Source organism: Vigna unguiculata, chromosome 1, assembly GCF_004118075.2.
Source record: "Vigna unguiculata cultivar IT97K-499-35 chromosome 1, ASM411807v1, whole genome shotgun sequence".
Taxonomy (NCBI): domain Eukaryota; kingdom Viridiplantae; phylum Streptophyta; class Magnoliopsida; order Fabales; family Fabaceae; genus Vigna; species Vigna unguiculata.
The window spans coordinates 33,946,019-33,967,543 of NC_040279.1; the positions used below are offsets into that span (position 1 = coordinate 33,946,019).

The 21,525-nt window shown below is 32.0% G+C and overlaps 3 protein-coding genes across 7 annotated transcripts; 1 reads left to right on the plus strand and 2 right to left on the minus strand.

Annotated features, from left to right (window-relative positions):
- The first annotated feature begins 636 nt into the window (after positions 1–636).
- Positions 637–4,497, plus strand: LOC114175340. 3 transcript variants are annotated; one of them, XM_028060118.1, is made up of 9 exons: positions 637–863; positions 981–1,172; positions 1,247–1,525; positions 1,880–1,914; positions 2,361–2,459; positions 2,586–2,739; positions 2,846–2,983; positions 3,068–3,477; positions 3,717–4,497. In XM_028060118.1, exons 1-9 carry the CDS (start codon positions 743–745, stop codon positions 4,371–4,373), a joined length of 2,085 nt encoding a protein of 694 aa, XP_027915919.1. In that variant the 5' UTR covers positions 637–742; the 3' UTR covers positions 4,374–4,497. The 3 variants fall into 3 exon arrangements, with proteins under 3 accessions (XP_027915919.1, XP_027915929.1, XP_027915926.1); XM_028060128.1 differs by having other exon boundaries at positions 2,586–2,706; XM_028060125.1 differs by having other exon boundaries at positions 2,589–2,739.
- A 2,934-nt stretch (positions 4,498–7,431) lies between these two features.
- Positions 7,432–9,189, minus strand: LOC114175765 (40S ribosomal protein S23). The gene is made up of 4 exons (XM_028060562.1): positions 9,063–9,189; positions 8,054–8,209; positions 7,827–7,953; positions 7,432–7,710 (listed from the first exon to the last, which is right to left on the minus strand). The coding sequence occupies exons 1-4, from the start codon at positions 9,065–9,067 to the stop codon at positions 7,570–7,572; spliced, it is 429 nt and encodes a 142-aa protein (XP_027916363.1). The 5' UTR covers positions 9,068–9,189; the 3' UTR covers positions 7,432–7,569.
- A 5,636-nt stretch (positions 9,190–14,825) lies between these two features.
- On the minus strand, positions 14,826–19,066 carry LOC114192109 (protein IQ-DOMAIN 1). Of its 3 annotated transcripts, XM_028081722.1 has the most exons (7): positions 18,858–19,065; positions 18,376–18,378; positions 18,052–18,158; positions 17,656–17,976; positions 16,590–16,811; positions 16,363–16,482; positions 14,826–15,861 (listed from the first exon to the last, which is right to left on the minus strand). In XM_028081722.1, the coding sequence occupies exons 3-7, from the start codon at positions 18,124–18,126 to the stop codon at positions 15,196–15,198; spliced, it is 1,404 nt and encodes a 467-aa protein (XP_027937523.1). In that variant the 5' UTR covers positions 18,127–18,158; positions 18,376–18,378; positions 18,858–19,065; the 3' UTR covers positions 14,826–15,195. The 3 variants fall into 3 exon arrangements, with proteins under 3 accessions (XP_027937523.1, XP_027937503.1, XP_027937513.1); XM_028081702.1 differs by lacking the exon at positions 18,376–18,378 and having other exon boundaries at positions 18,858–19,066; XM_028081712.1 differs by lacking the exons at positions 18,376–18,378; positions 18,858–19,065 and adding an exon at positions 18,587–18,851.
- Between the last annotated feature and the right edge of the window lie 2,459 nt (positions 19,067–21,525).

Sequence of the window (21,525 nt, forward strand, 5' to 3'; positions counted from 1 at the left end):
TAAAACAGTCCATTAACCCAGAACTGTGTGATTGATTAACTAAGCTTTAAACCTTAAAGACTCCTTCAAGATACACTTTAAACAAGTGAGAAACTCATCAATCAACACAGATCCCTTTGTGGTTAAGAGTATTAGACAGAACTATTTTTAACAATTCCAATTTCATTTACAAATTCAAAACTAAAAATAAAATAAGTTTTCGATGTATTCTGATTATATTTTTCCTTATTGTTTCATAATTTTAAAAAATAAATTAAAAACAAGTGTAACTAACCACGTCGAGAAATAATATCAACTAATTTTAGTTAAAAAAAAAACTTGTCGATATTAATTGAAAAGAATGAATTTCAATTGTAAAAAAACCTGATTATTATTTGTTGATATTTAACATATAAGTGAATGCTAAACTAAATTTTACATGTGAAAATAAAAAAATATTTTATCAAAACATAAAATAAAAACTGTAAATAAATCACTGAGAAATTTTCAGAAACGGAAAAAAATTACGAACCAATGGATTTTCTAAAATATATTAGGATCGAGTCAGGCTCTTACACTTTTCATTTTTATTTAATTTAATATTTTCAAACGATCAAAGTTTTCTTTATTTCCACTGTTTGGTTAGAAGTGTTGAAGTGGAATCACTTTAGCCGCTTCTTCAAAGTTCAAAATTTCCAAAACCAAAACCTTTCACAGACACTCTCTCTCCTTTCCCCTTCTCAATTCCTTCGATTAGGGATCGATGATTTCCGAATCTGCGAGTTCCATGAGAAAGAGGACCGTCCAAGACCGGCGCCTCAGCATCATCGACGTTTCTTCCGCCGATGACTCGCTTCTCGACGGAAACGCTCTTCACCATTCAGGTTATATTTCTTTTTCTCATTTGAGTTCAAGCGACACCGGTTCTTCTGAATTATTTGCTCTTTGTATGCATCGATATTCAAGATCAAATCAAACGCGTTCAAATCTTCCTTTTTCAGAAAATCAAGCGCACGGGGATTTGTTGTGCACTCCGAACTCGAAGAATTTCGAAGACGCCGCCACCAAAGTCCAGCAGTGGGAGCAGGAGCCTCACTCCAATGGCGCGTACGGAATCGAAAAACCTAAGAAAAATAGCAAATGCAATTTGCGCAAGAGTTTGGCCTGGGACAGTGCCTTTTTCACCAGCGCCGGTATTTTTTTACTTTGGTTACTTTGTTGGATGTTGAGTAGTGTTTTTTGCGTTTGATTGATGTGTGTTTTCCAGGGGTTTTGGATCCTGAGGAGTTGTCTAGTATAATTGAAGGCGTTGAGAAGGATGAGAAGCATGAATTACCGGATATACAAGAGGATGTGTACAAGTCGTGTGAGTCCATATCTACTTTAGCGAGTGATAGTTTGACTTTTGAGAGTGCGGAGGTGGAAGGTGATTTGTTTGAGGATGTAAGAGCTTCAATTCAGAAATCTAGCAGAAAGTCCAGCCCTGCTGGTGCAAACACCAAAGTCCCATCTTCTCCTGCGGTTCCACGGTTCCAAACTCATGACTGTATGTTTATGTCTGCATTATCTGTATTCACTATTCCGCGTAGACCCTTGCAATCTTTTTGCGAATTGTGAAGGGCATCCCTAAACTGTAATTTTGTTAACTAGTTTTCACAATTAGGAGTTTGCTTTTCATTAACATTATTCGAAAGGATTTTAATTATAGTTGAAACTAAAAATTGGTTTGAGGGGCATCGAATGAGTGGATAAACATTTCGAATGCTTGTTTATCTTGCCTATGTGCATTTTGAACTTCCATGAGTTCTAGAACTTATTTATTCGACTCATCTTATATTTGGTGTGCTGTTGGTTTATACTCAACTGGTCAAATTATTAACTTCTGGGTTTTTGTTTTCAGCTTCGAAAAAAGTTGGCATGGTTTCTCGCAACAAGGTAAGTCGCATTTGATATAGAGACTAGAGAGTCTTCATAATGTTATGATTATGTTTGAATGATTCTCACGAATGCATGAATAGAAATGTTTTTAATGTAAACAAAGTGGGTTGGTGAAGCTGTAAATTGATTGTTTATCTGAACTAAATAATTGAGTGTGTTGTGTCCCTAATCCCTTCCCCGAGGTGCCTATTACCAATGCTGGACATAGGTGCTGCAGAGAAATGTGGATGATTTTACACACAAAACCATAGAAATTGAGATGTCCATTTTCCATGGGAAAGAGAGATATCTATTGCCTATGGGAAATGGAGGGGATCTCTACTCGTGCATGCTGGTGAATAGGGAACAATTTTTCATGCCTGAAATAGTTTACTCTGATTGCCTCTCATAGCCCCATTCGATAAACTAAAAAATCTGTAGTAACTTTTGTATTAATATTTTAGATGAAGGCCTCACCCGGTTCTAAGAATCTAAGTTCAGGCATGCAAGGATTTGGGAAGACAATGAAAAAGAATAATCCTATTTTTCCACAACTTCCACAGGTATGCATCTAAATAAAACCACTGAAGAGAACTGGTGGCTTTTTTAATTTGCTTGCTAATGTCACGCATGCTTGTCCAATGAAATATTGAGTGGCTATATACCTGACTATTTTTGTTATTTTGAAGAAGCCTGCCGCTGCAAGGAGAGAGTCGTCTATTTTAAGACAATCAAAGGTACTACCAAAGCCTAGTTTAAGTTCCACAACTTCGTCAAAGAGAGAATCCCTTAGCAATCTACATGTTAAAGGTGAAAGGGACAAGACTAAACGAATAATTGGTGGTTAGAACATGCTTTAGCTTTTTTATTCTTTCCATTTCTCATTTTGGTAAAATGGTTGTCATTTTCTGAATTGTGGTTAAATTTTATTTTCATTTGATCTCTTCAGCTAGAGTCAGTTCAGTGACAAAAACACCTGTTATTGGGGGTTCTCGAGGTATTGTGACTAAGCCCACACTTCCATCCAAATCATCTTCGGGACTGACAGTGCCAACCAGGACTAAATCAGTGACTTCCACATCTTCCGGTAACAATTTATCTGACAATATTGGTAAATTTTCTTTTATTTACTTAAAAAAGAGGTTATATATGTCAACCTTATCTTGCCCAGCTGTTAGAACGCCTTCAAGAATAGCTCCAAGAAATAAAGCTGAACCTGAGATTTCTAGTCTTTCAAGCTTGATGTCTGCAACAAAGCTTTCTTCTAGTATTTCACCTGCTAGTTCTATCAGTGACTTTTCGTCAGAATCATCTTCAACAATTTCTGTGGCTAAACGTGTATGTAATAGTTCAAGGTCCAGCATTGATAGTTGCTCAAGCAGAAAGGTTTTATTGGATGCTGACGCAGATCAAGGTACACATTCTCACATTCCTCAGAACGATCCAAGCTTAGAAAGACAAGAGGATCAGCATCATAGTCAAAAGGAAAGGACAACTCCTGGAGTGGCAGTTCTTCCTCCAGCTCCCAAGAAACCTTCAGGCCTTCGTCTCCCTTCGCCAAAAATTGGCTTCTTCGATGGGGTGAGTTTTTTTTTTTTTCTATATTTGATAGTTACAATATTTGTTGGTTAGTGGTGAGCACCATTCTCTTGGAGAAGTTCATAGATTTCATATCATTAGGACTTTGGTCCCACACTATTTTGCTGTTCTTCCAGGTGCAATATGTGCTTCTGCAAATTATGATAATTTACTTACCGCATTCTTTTTGCCTTCTCTCTATTACTCTGCATATGTTGAGTTGGTTTCATAATGCTGTGCAGGTGAAACCCTTAGTGCGCACGCCACGTGGGGGAACGCAACCACGCACTGTTGTACCTGGTAGCTTGCCAAAACATGGAGCTTTAAGTCCAAATGAAGGCCAAAACAAAACAGAAATTAGGAAGCTTCATGATTCTAAATCTATCGTGTCAATTGAAAATACAAAATCCATTAACCAGCAAGCTCCACATCCAAATTCTTTTCTTGAATCGTCAGATGTTGCAATAAAGACATCTGATGGTGCGCAGAATAAAAGCTGTTCCAACTTGCCCTTGGGTGCTGATGAAAATACATCACTCATCCCTGTAGCGGAGAAAGTCAATCATGATTTGCTACCACTTAAAGGTGTCAATAACCAGGCAAATGCTCACCATGATGATCAAATTGATAGTTTGAGCAAACAAGTGGGACATATGGACATAAATTTTGAGACACGGGAAAAGTTTAACCGTGATTCCCTTTCTTTATTTCAGACTGATATCAGCTCCCAAGATGACTCTAATGGTCTGGAGTTATCTTTAGCGAGGAGTCCCTTTGCAGTCAAGGATTCCTTTTGCAATATGGATGACGTTGTCTTTACAGAATCAACAGTTTCAGAAACAAAATCGACGCCCAACTTGCCTGTGCTTGATAGCATTATTATGAAGGAAAACAACTAAACCAGTGACATTGTGTAATTTGAACCATATATTTGCAGTTACTTTGTGCTAAAAGTGCGACTATAGAAGTCTTGATCTCTATCCAAATCTCATGAAATGAAAGTCTTTTATCATTTTTGATGTACTAGCTATACCTTTTACTTCGATGGTTATTCTTGATTTCTTACCCATGAAATCTCGTGGTACAGCGTATCGTTTTGAAGTTAATTTCTTTAAGCATTGTTGTATATAACTTGGTAGAAACCAACATCATAAAAGGAATGTGTCTTAAAATTTGTCTCAAGTGCTGTAAACCTGAGATATAGTTGGTGTATAGACTAAGCCAACAAAACAATCCATTAGCTTAACAAGCATACCAAATAGAATAACGTGTAGCAATAAATTCACAAAAATAAGTCGTACTTTTAAATAATCGTTTTTTTATTAAAATTCGTCGAAATTTTAATGAAGACTAGATTCACAAATACGTTGATCTACATTCATCTCCATTGGCAAATACAACTCAAAATATGTTTAAAAATTACTAGCTCCCTTTGCAAAAGTAAAACAAAAAGGGACACTTCACATATTTCAACCCAAAAGACTGTACTAGAAAAAAAAATAATGTTTTTCATGTTGACATACTGACTTTTTTTTTATATAAATAACTTTAGGAGAAATAAATATTGAATAATCTTTCATGTTCTTACATTTCAAATTCAGAACCAGTTCTCAAAAAATAATGTTTTTCATGTTTGTCCTTGGATGGACAGAGGTTAACTAATATTAGTTAAGAGACAACTTTTCTTTCATCTTCTCTCTTTTGTGTCTCTTCGTAGCATTTGATTACTTCATGTTGCAGAATTGGATTATTGGAGTAGGAGTCCATCATACTCTAATTGGAAAGTTACCCAATTGGTTAGAACTTCATAACTGTTAAATTGAGTATTAAAGAGGAAAATTGAAGGATTATTTGCATTTTGATGAGTAGCCTGAATTGAATTTGATAACACCAATTTTCGATTTCACTTTACCCACCGAATTGTATCATTTCAATAAATATAATTTTCATATGATTTCAAAGATATTTACAATTTTATCATGTATGTAAAATAATTATATCGCAATCAATACAATCGCAACCCTCCAGTACGTGAATTATGCAAGAAGAAGAAAACAATTACTTATTTGAAATAATTCATATTACTTTAATATAGTAGACTAGTCTCCTTAAACACTTCAATTTGATCACCGGTGAGATGATGGTATTCTGTAAGAGACAGGTCAGGTTAGCTGGTTAAAAAGAAACATAATCAAAATTAATGATGTTAATTAACTTTCACTAACTCGTGAACTTACCCAAAATACTTGCTTTCATTTATTGATTTTGAATTTCAACGTTTTTAAGGAATAAATAAAATAAAATACATTACACACTTTTGAAAATATATTCAGCAAAAGTAAGGAGAATTCATGAGGAGATAATGATGTCAACTTCATAATTGCAAAATAAAACATAATATGATTAAATTCTTTTGAGTTACTTGAGTTGTGTACGAACGATAAAAATCAACCCTGAAGAGAAACTAAAAATTTGGGACAAATGTTAAGAAAAAGATGAGCATTGCTCTTAGGCAGAAAAGTACATGCACACGCTTATATAAATTGACAATCTCGAAACTTCTAAGCAAATATTTTAAAACCAGACCTGTTTCAGTTAATCTTAGTTGATAGTGAGATAATTAGACATAGTTAAGGTTAATTAACAGTTGGGGTTGAAATTACTAAAGATAACAAAGATATCACCTATTTTTCTCGAATACACTTAAGTAGACATGAAGAATGCGTAAATTACGTCACACTAAATCACTTAATACTGCATGGTTTTCCATGAAACAAACCAGAGCAAGAAAATTATAACCTTAATATAGCAAAATCATATGATTCAACTCGAATCTCTATAAACATATAAACTAACTTGTCAAATCGTTTAGACATATTGTGCCAAACTTTTCTCTATAACTTTACCTTTTTTGCAAATTAACTTAAAAAATAATTTTTTAAACGTTCTTATGACATAATTCTTTCAAAAATAGTCCAAATTTAATTGTCCACCTAAATTAAAAATAACATTTAGAAGTCTTCGAAATTAAAGACATCCTCAATTAGCATCTTTAATAAATGTAATGTAATATGAAGCCGATTTCCAAAACTAACATGACTTTATCCTTCAAATATAAAATGAATGTAGAAAATTAAGTAGATATTAATTTTCAAAAATATATTAATTTCTTCAATTTTAACATGATTCTATCTTTACCTTATTTAAAATTAATAAATTGACAAAAACTTAAAATAATAAAGAAAAATGATATTTTAACCCACTTTTTTTGACCCACTTTTAATTCATTACTTCAATCACCATTAGATCATCTTGTTTTATTCTTTTTAGTAATGTGATGATCTAATAATAATTAAAATGGTGAATTAAAAGTGGATAAAAAAAAAATTAAAGTATTACTGTCCAATAATAAATTATAAAACTAGTACTTCAGGTTATAACTAATAAAAATTTCACAAAACTAACATAAAACAAAGTAAACAATTTACTACAACAATACTGAATGATATTTTGTTCAACTAAAACTGTAACTCTTTCAAAGAGATATAATTAGATGCGAAAAACATACAAAACAGTCAAAACATATAACTAAACTTAAAAACTTCTAACAATGACAAAATAAATATACATAAAAATAAAAAGAGATTCGAATTTTGCATCAAGGATAGTTAATGTATTATAAAACAAGGACAAAAAACATTTAAAAGAAACAAGGGATAATTGAAATTTTGTTACAAAAACTAAAATAAATATAATTAGTTAACGTAAAAAAAATAACTAGATGAGAGCCTAAAAAAACTAGAGAATAAAATTAGATACATCCTTTCTTGGATTAATAAAACTTAACAATACTCCGTATTTACAAAATTATATCATATATCAAATTATTTCATATATTCAAGTTACCAAATTTTGAAGATTAGAAGAACCTTAATAATGATTATATATCCAAGGGAATTCGAACAGAAGTAAATATAAACTAATTTAAATTGAGAAAATTTGGTATTTGAGGTACAAAACCGTCCATAGAACTCAATCAGTTAAATTTAACAAAATTCATAATTTCTTAATATAAAGAGGACACAATCCACAGGTTTATGACCTTGGCTTCTCCTTCTTCTCCTTGAAGAGAGCCAGGAGAGACACCCCAGAAACCTTTACAACCTTGAATCTGACACCAGGAATATCTCCCACGGCGTGACCTTTTCGTCCAAATCCAGCAATCAAAACTTCATCCTATAACCATCAGCGAAACCCATATATTAGAACGATCTTGGAATGATGAAGATAGAAAAAGAAAACAAAACCAAAGAGCAAAATTATACAAATAAAATGATCAATTAATCACTCACATTTTCTTCGATGTAATTTAAACAACCATCGTTTGGCACAAAGGCAGCGATCTTCTTCCCATTCTTGATGAGCTGAACCCTGGCACATTTACGAATGGCAGAGTTGGGCTGCTTGGCCTCAATACCACTGAAAATAGAATATCATAAAATGATTTGTTAGTACTAGATGATATAATTAAAGAAGTTCTGTATTGACTGATATATAGAAGCAGTTAAAAAGATCTTACATCTTTTCAAGAACAATTCCCTTGGCATGGGAAGAACCTGCGAAAGGCTTTTTCCATTCATTGCCAAGATGAGATTTTTTGTATGACTTGTCAGCCCACCTTTGTCTCCTACGGTGAGACTTGAGCTTGCGGGCCGCTCCCATTCCACGTGTTTTCCTGATAAATGAAATGAAGAGGATTTAATTTTCTAACTATTATATACATCCAAAATTTAAAAATTGTTAGCCCTCGTCGACAAGAATCGACTCCCAGAATAAACCGACAAGATTGTTAACAAAATAAACAGCATTGATTCTGCCTACTACACCATTGATCTCAAAAAAGAACAGATAAAAACCTATAACACTATCTAATTAATGAGAAAACTTCCATTAAAAAAATCTCTAAAAGGTAACATAATTAAATTTGTTGACGAAAACAAATTAAAAGAATTCAATGAGTCCTAAAAGACTAAAACCACCATAACAGCTCTACTCCACTATGCAATTGTTCCTAATACAATGAACAGATATAGTCAAATTATGGTACTCTGGTGAACCAAAAGCACAAAAGATGCCTTCGGAACATAAACCACTGAATAGTATAGATTCAAAGATTCAAGCACAACTGGAATGTACAGTGCTAATATATGAACCAACTCATACATAACAAACCCAAACATGACCCACACTAAAAAAATACATAGTTTCCATGCGGGAGAAACCCTAAGAAGTTTTTATGGTACATATATCTAAACAGCCAACTAAACATCTATGAACTCAACCACATACCGCATCATACAAACACCTTATTGAAAAAAAAATGGTTCATAAAAATGCAACTTATCCTATTTCCATCAAAATTGAGATACAAGATGATTAATGGCCGTGAGAAATTCAAAACAGAACACAAATATAAAAATTATAAACCACATGTAGCAATAGAGGAGAAAATTGCAATGATAATAATTTGTTCAAGGAAAAAAGATGATATATGATAATAGTTGTTGAAAACAAAAAGGTTGCATTACCCCATGGTGGTGACGGTTTGGTTCTGCGCAGGTAGAGATTTAGGAACTCGGAGAAGATGGAGCCGTAGAAGCAGCCGCCCAGTGCAAAACCCTAATCCTAGAATGTAGTGTGGTCGTGTTTATATAAAGATTTAACGCCGTTGGGCCTATATTTCTGGACAATTAGGTTTATGTCAATAACTTTGGGCCCATGCTTATTAGGGTTCTGGACTGGTGTTTTTAAAGCCCATTTTACTTCGCAGTGGCATCAAATTTTGATCCATCCAATTATTTCTTAAACGTTATTTGTAGTATATTTGTGAGTGTCTTATCTTATATCAATCTATATCTCAATTAGGGCGCGAACGAGTACGATACATTATTGGAAATAGTTTATTGATTTTCAATTTTATATTTTATGATTAATTTATTTTAAAAGTTACGACTAATAAAATAAGTAAAATAAAATGAATAATAACTATGTTAAAATTATTAAACTTTCAAAACTAAAAAAATCATACAGCAACAGAAAACCCAGATGTGAATAATAACTAGATTTCAATGAATTTTTGTTCGTGAATAAATTAATACTTCGAAAAACTTGGGAAAAATATAATATAATAATAATAATAATTATTATTATTATTATTATAAATATTAACGTTTCAAAATTTTGTCTAATTCAATCAATAATGATTATTAAATTTAAAATTTTTATTTATCAATTAATTATCCATCTGTGGAGGAAGTTGTCCACCTGACATACAAATGAGGTTTTGACATTGAACATTTTTACCAATTGAGAGAGTATTAAATAAGAGGCATGATAAAGAATTCTATTGTAAATTTTGGAACATTAACACAAAATTAGTCTTTTATGTCGTATTTTCATATTTTTGTTACCATCTTAATATCTATTTTGGTTCCCTAATTTTTTATTTGGTTCATTTTGATCTTTTTATTATTTTTTGATTCAATTTAGTCTTCTAATTATTTAAAAAAGTTCAATTTGATTTTCGTTGAATTGATGTTAACATCGTCTTCGTACATGTCACGTGTCATTTTCTGAAATTTTTAACTTTTTTTAATTTTTTTCATTTTTTTAACTTCTTTTGTAAAAAAAATAAACTGTCACATGTCACTTATGGTTATGACATGTGTCAATTTGAGAATTTTTTATTTAAAAATAATTATTGTCGTGTGACAGGTTACAATTATGTCACGTGTCAAACTAACATTGGTTGTTTTCAATTTAGTCTCTCTCTAAAATTTTGATTCAATTTAGTCTCCTAATTTTTTAAAATGATTTAATTTTGTCCTTTCCAATTTGACACCAAATTAATAATTAAGCTTAATTACAACTTATATATTCATGTTAAAATAATTTTTTATCATTTATATATCAAATCACTCTCTAAATACTCATGTTATTTTATTTCTTACATTTTTTTAACTTGTAATTTTTTACACTTGAAATTTTGTATACATGTAAAAAAACAATAAATTGAATTGGTAGGTGGAGTAATTTGATCTATAAATATATTACAAATTACTGTAACATGTGTATATAAATTGTAATTAAGCTTAATTACTAATTTGGTCTCAAATCAAAAAGGATAAAATTAAATCATTTTAAAAAATTGGGAGATTAAATTGAATCAAAATTGTAAATAGATGGACTAAATTGAAAACAACCAAAGTTAGCTTGACATGCGGCACAATCCTGACCTACCACGTGGCACTTTTTTAATTAAAAAATAAATAAAAATTTAAATAATTCTCAAGTTGACACATGAGACAACCATGACGTGACACGTGACGGTTTATTTTTTTAAATTTAAGAAATTTAAAAAAATAAAAAAATTGAAAATTTCACAAAATTACACGTGGCATGTACATATATGGTGTTAACATTAACTTAACGACAGAGACTAAATTGAACATTTTTAAAGAATTAGATGACCAAATTAAACCAAAAAATAACAAGGCAACCAAAATGAATCAAATCAACAAATTAGGGGACCAAAATAGTAATTAAGCCTTTTGTTAACCATCAAATAATAAATTTAAAGATGTGCAATGACATTATTTATGTTTGGTTGGTCATATTCAAATTTAAATCATCTTCTAAACTAAACTGATACAAGTATATTTTAACTTCAGAGTGTGATGATATAATGATGCTCTCTAAGAACACTTCTTGTATTTCTTTTTATGTAACAAGTGACGTAGGAAGATTTCTTCACTCTTTCTTGAACTTAACAAGGTTCATTTAAACGACATGAAGAAAAATCGAATGGAGGAAAACATGTTCACATATATATGATTCTAACGCATGAGGCTCCTATTCTATGCATGAAGGAATCATAGAGGTTACAGTTTGACTCATAGGTCAATCTCAACTCATTTGTGAAATAAATATTATTTTATTGGTTCATTAGATAAGTGAGTTTCAAAAGTATTGACTCCCAAAGCTTCCATTTAAAACAAGTTAAGGTTAGCGCCAAAGTGAGTTTGACATATAATAAGACTTCAACTAACTATTAAATATTTTTCAGAATTGCACTTAATATCGACACAACTATACTCAATTTGACTTCAAATAGACTTGACTCAACTTCGACTTAGGTTGGGTCAACTCTACTTGACTCTTAGTTTGTCTAACTTTATTCAATCCTAGGAGGGTTCCTTTTGATTTAGCTTAAGATGACCCCACTCAATTAAGCTTAAGGTGGACACAAAGACGATTTTGAGTTGACACAACTTGAGTTGGCCTGATGTGGCTCTATGGACTAATTCGACAAGTTGACCTAACTTGACCAAAAATCGATGTGATGGAGGCGTGGTTCGGGACCGTAAAGGGATTAGAAAACAAATGATGGAATCATGTCCAAGATCTTCAAAGAGATCTCAAATTAGCTTCAGATAGTGGAATAAGAACTCTTTTTGTAATTTTTGTAATGTTTTTGTTTGTGCTTTATCGGATCTTTAGTTGTGTTGGGCTTTTTGGTATTTTGGCCCATAGTATATAAGCCCTTGTGAGACACATTTGTATTCAGATTTGAGACGGTCATGAACCACGCCCCCATCATGATGTAAAATCAAATTGGATAAACTTAAAACGGGCCAACTTTACTTAGCCCAATGTGAATCCTACTTGACTAGGTTATAGTTCCTCTTAATCCGACTAGGCTTAAGATACACTCCATTAAACTCCGACAATGGTTATTTGACTTGGCTCAACCTATGGCTATCAGATTAGACTTGACCTGACGTGAGCTAGACTTGATTAGGTTTGATGTGAGTTCAATTCAATTTCGCACAATGTAAGGCCTATTGAGCATGACTTGATGTAGATCCCAACAAACCCAAACTAAATCAATTAACCTACTTGATTTGGGTTCAACCCAATCATGTCCATATCGAGCTTGAATTGACTCAGACAAATTTGGTCTTTGTCATAGCATGTGTTTGGACATGTGTTGAAAATATTGATTTTGATTGAATTGATTTCATGACGCAAAAGCTAGTATTATTTGCTTTTATGTGGATGTAAATCTTTTAGTTTTAAATTGATTTTAAAACTAATCGAATATAGATTTTATGTTGATAAATCAATTATACGTCAAAAGGACGTGCAACCAAACACAACATAATCAACCTAACCTAGATGGACCTAACTTGATCATCATTGGTTCAACTCAACTTGATTTAACACGAATCATCTTAGCATGACCTAATTATAAGTTTCTAAAGTTTTTTTTTAATATTTTTTATTTTATTTTTAATTAAGTTTTTTTACTTTAAAAAATAATATAGGAATTTCGTTGACATTTTAACCCTATGAATTTTTTCCTTTTGGAGGTGTGGGTTATATGTCCTTTGAGTTAAGCCAAACTAAGAGTTCTGGAAGAGCATTCTTCAGGGTTCTTAAAATTTTCAATCATGGGAAGACACAAGAGATGTGGCGTATTCCTTACGCGTATAAAAATACCAACGTCACGGGGAAGAACTTTTTCTTTATTCAGCTCAATCTCAGCTTTTAAAAAAGAAGCAAAGTAAAGAGAAATAAAACTAAAAAATAAAATCGGTAAATATACGACGCGTCAGTAAATGATGCAGGAGCAGAAGAGGGGGAAACAAATAATAAGGGAAGGAAGTGGCAGCAATCATGAAAGTAAAATGCTTTGGTTTTTAATGAATCCAATTTTATAAAATTAATTTAATTCAAAATCAATTTTACAAATACTTTTCCAGATAGTAGAGTTATGATGTTTCAAAAAGTGTTAAGAGTTCACTAATAATAAGTGTAAATATGAATCCTTTATAAGTTGAAAACCTCCCAGAGATAAGGTGTTGTTATCAAGTTGAACATAGATTCTAGAGGTGCATATGCTCAGAAGTTCAAACACAGTTTTTTTTGTGGATTTATTATGAGTCTTTAAAATTAAATAATTAATAAACTATAATGTTTTTTTGTAATGAAAATCGTTTCTTAGAAACATGTTTAGTCACTTACCAAAACAAAATCAATCATGACAATCTTAATTGGATTTTGGATTATTATTCAAAATTACCGCTCAGAGCACAAATATGGAAGATGATTAATAATTTTTTATGTGAAATTAGGAGAAATAAATATTGTCTTAACGAGTATCTTTGGTGTTTGAATTAATTTGAAAAGCGGGATAATTAATGCACATCTGTTTAAAAAATATTCTCACACGAATGCTCTTTTTAGAAATATCTTTATATCCGTATAATATTTTTGCTTGCAAATAAAAACTCCTACTTTTACTCCTTCTCAAACATAAACACATAGTACTTTTCAAGTGCATTAAAAAAAATACTTCTTTTTAGGATATACTCAATTGTGTATGGTTAAAAAAAAATTCTACAATTTATTTGTATTTAAGAAATAGCAGTCGATATCGAATGAAACAGAATGTTCAAAAAAACTCGCTAGGATAGGCTCTAACCTGACTTTGATACCATGTTAGAAGTAAATTTTAAGCCTAACTCAACCCCACAGAATCAATTTATAAGGTAAGGTTTGCACCCCACTTATATATTGTGAATTGACCTTATCTTCAGTCGATGTGAAACTTCCAACACATGTACAGATATTGTCTCAAGGTAGTGTCTTACGGTGTATGCCTCAGGGTGCATAGTTCTTCATTCTGATATGACAACATGAATTTCACACAAAAAATGTTTAGGAACTTATTATAGATTTCACCATTGTGATGTTAAAGTTGCAAAGAGAAAACTTCTATTTTATTTTCATTTTTGGTTCAGACAAAAGGTTTTTAAAACCCTTAACTCATATGTGTAACAGCATGTTGAATCTAAGTCACTGATAATCCCCTGAAGCATTTTGTTGTATTATAATAAATTGAAGTTGAAATCCTGTATCTGACAAACAGACAATGCCATTATCCAATATGAGTTGGGATCTTCCATCATAGTACTTCAATGAGCTGGAAGTCCCCACTTCAACCACCGATTCATGAAAAATGCATATGCTCAATCCTCACCCCAAAAAAGAAAAGAAAAAAGAGGGAGCAGAAAATATGAGAGATTAATAAAAAGAAGTGCATGCTAGTACAACCTTTTCTGTTCCACAGCATAAGATGGGTAAGACAATAAATAAAATAAGCTATAACAGCACTGTTCAGTGATGCTGACTACATTCACAGGTGTATTATTCGTTTAAGGTTGTTTTATATTTCATCGGTTCATTGATTTCAATTTTCAAAGCAGAACATTGTTGCATCAAAGAAATTAGGCAATGAAATTGAATTTACATTTATGTCACAACTAAGAATCAAGAATGAGGAACTTTGATTTGTCCTTGGATGGGGAAGCACAGAAAGGATTCGGGTAGTTCATTTGTCCTTCTGTCATTTGACCTGAATCGCATTTCTTCCCCTCAGGGCAGAGATTGAGCAAAGTGAATGAAGATACAAATTGATAAATATAGTAAAACAATGATCACCCCAAATCAAAATCCTCCAAGAAACGTTAGGATACACATAAAAATAGGGAAAATAAATAAATGGAACACTCAATTTAAATGAACTTTTTTTGTGCTATTCCTTCAGTGGTATGTTTCAATTCCAATTCAATAGTTTCCATCATTTTTCTTGTATGATCAACTGTCCACAACCTTGTCCACAGATAACTCGGAATTTAAGCTGATTTCTACCTTTGGTGGACCTGAATGGCGCCTTGGCCTGGAAGGTGAAGCTGGGAAAGATAGCCGTTTCTTTGCAGTGCCAAAGGATCCTTTCTCAGTTTTTCCATTTTCTGGGGCTAATGGACTTTGAGTCCTGGACTTGGCTTTTGCAGATTGAGTTGGAACCATGTAGCTTGGAATGGCTGGAGAGCTAGCAAGGCTCTCGTCGTCTCTCACCGATGAACCTGCGATCGAGTGCCTCCGGAAGCGATCTGACTGGACACTCACCAAGCTTTTAGAGTCCTCGTCTGTAATCCAGCTGCCCCTTGGACTTGCCTTCTTTGATTTCTTAGCAGATGCCGAAACTCGCTTGGAAGGAGTGGACTGAAAGCTTGGTGAGCCAGGATTTTGGCTGGCTGTTGGAGAGTGCTTTTCAGAATTGAGCTGGAAACGAGCAAATGACTTGCTGATTTCTCCACCAGTAATGCTGCGGCTTGAGCTTTTCACTGATCCATGATCATTCAACTCTTTCTCCAATGGCCGGGCTGCCATCCATCGTTCCAACCAGCTCCAACCCCAGGCAGGATTTGTTGGATCCATGAACATAGGATTTAAAGATCTAGATGAGTTCTTCCAGTTTTGCTGCCAAATTTTGTTTTAAGCAGAATATTAAACACTTAATTTTTTTGAAAAATTGAGAAACTTGCCCTCATGATTGTAAATGAATACCAAGCTTTCCATCAAAATATATCAATGAATATTAAACACTCTATGCTTTCCATCAAAATATATCAAGCACATAACATAACATGACACTTCATTTCAGCAAATGAATACCAGAATAACTTATTGCTGCAGCTTAAAAAATTATTAGCATATCGTTGGATTGCAAATGTGGCAGCCAGAGAGGATAGTGCTGAGATTTAAGAGGAGGATATAGCTTTGAAGATGGTGACAAGACTAATGCACTCAACAAGATTAAGTTTCAGCTTCAAGAGATAAGGAAACAATTGTACAATAAGGATGCTTGATTTCTCATTTTAGTGTTTACATTTTGCGATACTTTTTAAAGTTCTATCAGTTTATATTAAATTTTTCATCCATTTTCTCACATGTGTAAATTGATGAGATAGATAGAAAAACCTGATGAGTGAATGCATAAGCCAATGCTCTTTCTCTCCTCATAGCAGCCTCATACTTGCTTAGTAACTTGGCTTCGATTTGTTCTTTTGATTGTAGGCTGTCATCCCATTCCTCTCCCATCTATTATGATAATTGGTTGCAAGTTAAGAACAGATTCCAAACACAACATACAAAAATGTTTAAAAATGATTAGCATTTCAAAATAAATTAGGAAATGAAACCCAGACCCGCAAACTCTCAAGCTCTCTCGCATGCTTCTGTAAGAGCTGTCTCTGCAGAGCCTGATTCTCCTCCAGCATTCTGATCCTCCTGGAACGAATCTGAGACTGCAAGCGAGACAATGTCTGCATAGATCGGAGGGTACTTGTGGCTTGGCGTTTTACAACCGACCCTTCCATCAATAATTTCAGCCTGACCAGTCCCCTTAAAGCCCGCAATGCCCTTCTTGCCTAAATGATTTCAAAAGAAATTCTAGTTTGAAAAGTAATTCAAATAACAATTTCTTTGTGTGGCTACAATTCATTGACACTGTCAGCTTCATAGCTGTGTGTAACTTGGATTTAACACATTTATCACTAGAACTGAATTGACACAATACAACAATACCACTGGTATAAAAAATGCTAAGTAACGATGTAATGTTACTTTTTAGAATTCTTTTCTTGACCAATGTCAACCCTCCCTTTGTAGAGCCTAATAATAATTTAGAAAAAAAAAAAAAGGAGAGAGAGAGGAACGTATTCATTCAGTATGGTTGAGTTAAAGGTTTTCAATTGGTTCTCAACCACATGAATTAAAGGTGGACTTGCACTAAACAGATCTGTTCTTTAAAATGCTCAATAAGAACATGAATGACATTTTATTACAAAGCAATGAGCTCATGTCCCAGATTTGAAAAGAAGAAGAAAATAGTTAAAAATGCATTTCCTTAGGTGCTTTTAGTGCTATACTCTAATCAACATAAGAGTTTCATATCACTAAATCACATAATTAAGGCTTACATTGAAGGTCAACATAGATTACGAGACAAGATTTCAATTTTGATTGAAGAACACCACCAAAGTACTGTACTTCAATAAATCCTTTCTACTTGAGATTTGATAGCATTGTAAACTTAGTTGAATTGTATCATCTCTAAAATAAATACAAGTGAGTTTTATGTAGGACGTTTATGGAAAAAAAAAAAAAAAACTTACTCTCATTAAATAGTTAAATGAATTGTCAAAAAGAGTGAGAGGGGAGAAATTAACGAAGTAAATTTATAGTTGGCTAAACGAAAATTGTAACCCATACCAAGTATCCCCGAAAAGCTGTTTGAATTTTGATTGCTGCCACTTCATCATTTGGTTTACCAGCAAAACGAGGAATTCGGGCAGCTTCAACCCTAACAGTTTCTATCTGAACAGGAGGAACAGATACCTCGGCTTCAACGGCAGTTACAACTTGAACAACATGATCATGATCATGACTGATTTCATTTTCAATATCTGTTACTTTAATCTCTTCTGGCAGAGGAACAGATGGTGCTGGTGGCAGCTTATCAGCTTCTGAGTATGAGACAGAAGTCTGTAATTTTTGCTTCCCAAACCATTTCTTCTTAGATTTACTTGATTTCTGCAAAAGTAAGTGATACAAATGTAACAAACATCCCAGAAAGTTGAGAAATGTTGAATTAACTTTCATCCAAACCTGATCTTTCTTCTCCTTTGAGTCAGGGCTGAGAGCTTTCTTCACGCTTGAAAACCAATTTCCCTTCCTCCCCATTTTCTTGGCATTCCTCAATCTGATCCTTCACACTAAAAAAAAAAAAAAAAAAGAGTAAACTTAAAGATCTGAAACCTCGCTAACAGAAAAAAATTATTTTCTAACCAATGACATCTGCTGTTATTATAAAATGTCCTTATTAGATAGCAAATTTGACACTAAAAAAAGGAAGAGTCTCAATAATTGCGTAAGCCTCCTTCACAGCATAATTATTCTTTTCTTTGTTTTAGGAAACCGAAAAGAACAAACCTTCTGCAAGAGAAAATTGCCATGAAAATAATAAGGAATTAGCGGTAAGAAATGAAAAAAAAAAATAACAAGCTTGATGGTACAAATCCATTCAAATTTCCTAATTATACTACTCAATTCTGCATTAGTTCTATCTGGGGTATCCCATAAATGAAATCCAATCACAGTCACGTAAAACCGTTACTTAAAACCAACGAAGACGTTTCTAAACCTCGTTCACCAAAAAAGAGGACAGCTGAATCAATTTCCCCTCTTGCATTTCCCACAAAAATGACGGGTGAATTCAGATTTAAGCTGTTTAATTAGCAGGAACATCCCTGTGGTGAAAGTTTAAGCTACGAGTTCTCACAAAAGGAAAAGAAATTGCGGGAACATATCAGAATAAGAGGGGATTACAGAGAAAATGGAAAGTGGGAAAGTATAAGATGGGATAAGAAAACAGAGATGGAGTTGAAATTTCGGAGGGTCCAATGAAGATGTACCTGAAGTGAAACAAAGTGACAACAGATCTCAAATATGTTGTTTCTTCTGACCCTGTCTCTCTCAGAAGAAAAAAAAAAAAGATTAGAACTTTAAGTTCACAGTGCTTGCAGCAACAAACCCTCTTTCTCTTTCTCTTTCTCTTTCTCTTCTTGTGAAGAGGGAAATCAGATCTTGCCAAATGCTATTACAGGATAGTTTGAATTACAGGAGTTGCTGTTTCTGCTAATATTGCGACCTTGCCACTTGGGTTGGTAACAGTGGGCCCTCCTAAGTTTTACCATCTTCAAACATTCAAAATCAAATTAACCTAATCAAGGATAATGCTGCCCTAAATCAATTTCATAATATTGAAAAATGGCAATGAATAAAATAAATATTGTTGAAAAATGTAGTATAAAAAATTATGATATCTATGTCATCACTCACGAGTGAATCATGTTGGTGATGATGACCAATGTGGTGCTCACATCTCGCATTCATGTCTTCTATTTTTTAAATTTTTTGAATTTTCCAATCTTTTTTATATAATATATTTATCTGTTAGCATTAAGTATAACTACAAATATATCCTCTGATATGTTCTTTCTTCGGTTTCTTTCTAGTCTTTATTGGTTCATTTATTTTGTAACTAGATAATTAATGTTGGTCACTGTTACTAATGAGGAAATAATTAATATTTTTGAAAATGAACTTGTGTTTTGGAGAATTGATAAACTGTTTAAATCCAGTGACAAATTTTCAAAACAATAACTCCTCATTCTTAATATTCTTCTGGGTAAGAATGATATCTCTATTTAGTTTTAAAAGTTGTATATGTTTGTTTAGTTTTTAAAAGTAAAGTTCCTTTAAGAAAAGATGTTATTGATTAAATTAGTTAGTAAATTATTTAAATAATCGTAATAGATATATCTGATCTTGTGTCCCACACTAACATGAAAATGGATATTAAAACTATAATTGTTGTGAAACTTATTTTCATGGAACAATTGAACAGATTGGAACATAATATAATCTAATTTATGTTCTTCCAATATATACAACTTATTAAAGAGATAAATAAATTTTATTCCAAAATAGAATAAGAAACATGGTTTTAATTTATTAACATTTCTTGTCCTGATTTAACAAGCTTTACTTTTTGAAAGTGTTTTTGGTTTTAGTGGATTGCATATATCAAATAAATACAAATATTAAATTGAGTTTGAAATTATAAAACGTAATTAGAGTGTGATCTATTGTGCATAAGAGGTTTGAACTTTATATTATATTGCACTAACATGAAACTTAGAACACGATCTGCAACAACATTGAACATTATCTTGTTGAAAGTTTGTAATATATTTAACCTTTCTAAAGGCTTTTCTTTAGACAAAATTGTGTTTTTTCTCTTGTTGTTATGACTGTAGCAAACCAATAAATGAATATGGAACTCAAATGTCATGCATAAAAATAGTAGATGGGCACTTTTTAATAAATTATTTCTTTTGATTTTATTGTTTTGATAAATTATAACTAATAAAAAAATAAATAATGTGTCTACCTAATTGTTGATTACTCGTGTATATGCCAATAGAGAAGAATAGGTGCTATGAATGTATGAACCTAATTAAGTAATGTAACCACTCCATTGTACCCAAAAGCAGAGGTTGTAGGTGCAAATAGTACCAGGCTCAAATTCAAAGTTTCACCCGTACAATGTTTAAACTACTGTTAAAAATAATGTATTCATCTAATCCTGTAATATATTTCTTTACGTTTTTATAGAGATTAAATTAATAAGATATTATAAAAAAAAGTGAAAATGGGTAAGTTTAATAATGATTAGAAATAAAAAAAAAAATTGAGTAACTTACTATATATAAAACTAACAAAATTATTATCTCAAAGTGTATTAAAATAGTGTTAATATTTTTATAAGTGAGCTTTGTCTAATTGATGTTATATATTTTTAGTAAATATTGAAAAAAATTATCAGTGTTAATGTATTTTCTTTTGAGTTTTATTATTAGAAATAAAGATGACAACATGTTGGACCGGTGTAGATAATGTCTATTTGGAACTCGATTCGCAACAAAAGAATTCACTTGTTACTTGTTCGTTATCTGCATAGGTATTTGTATAAAAAAATACCTGCGAAATTTTTAGAACTTGCATATACCCATTGTTACATGCTAATATTTTTAAAAAATATATTTTATAAATTTTTAAAATAATTTAATTAAAATTACAAAAAAAAATGAAATTAAATATAACTTAAATTTTAATTGTAATTAAGTTTAATCTAATAAAATATAAATTAAATTTTAATTAAATGAACTAAATAAAATATAAATTAAATTAAATTAATTAATTTTAATATTTTGGTGCTAACTGATACCTACGGATATCGATAGTATGATATCCGCACTCAATCTGTTTATAAACAAGTATTAAAATACTTGTTATCCACAAATAATAAATATCTACGGATATTAACTATTAGTCGCAGATTTATCCATGGATATCCATGTACACAAGTATTTTTGTCATCCTTAATTGAAAACGTACACTCCAAACAGAATACTTAATATGTTAACTATAACATTATACGAGTCGATGCACACAATGCCTAATATCCATTATTTACAATTTCTCGATATTAGTCTATACCTAACTAAATATTTTAAT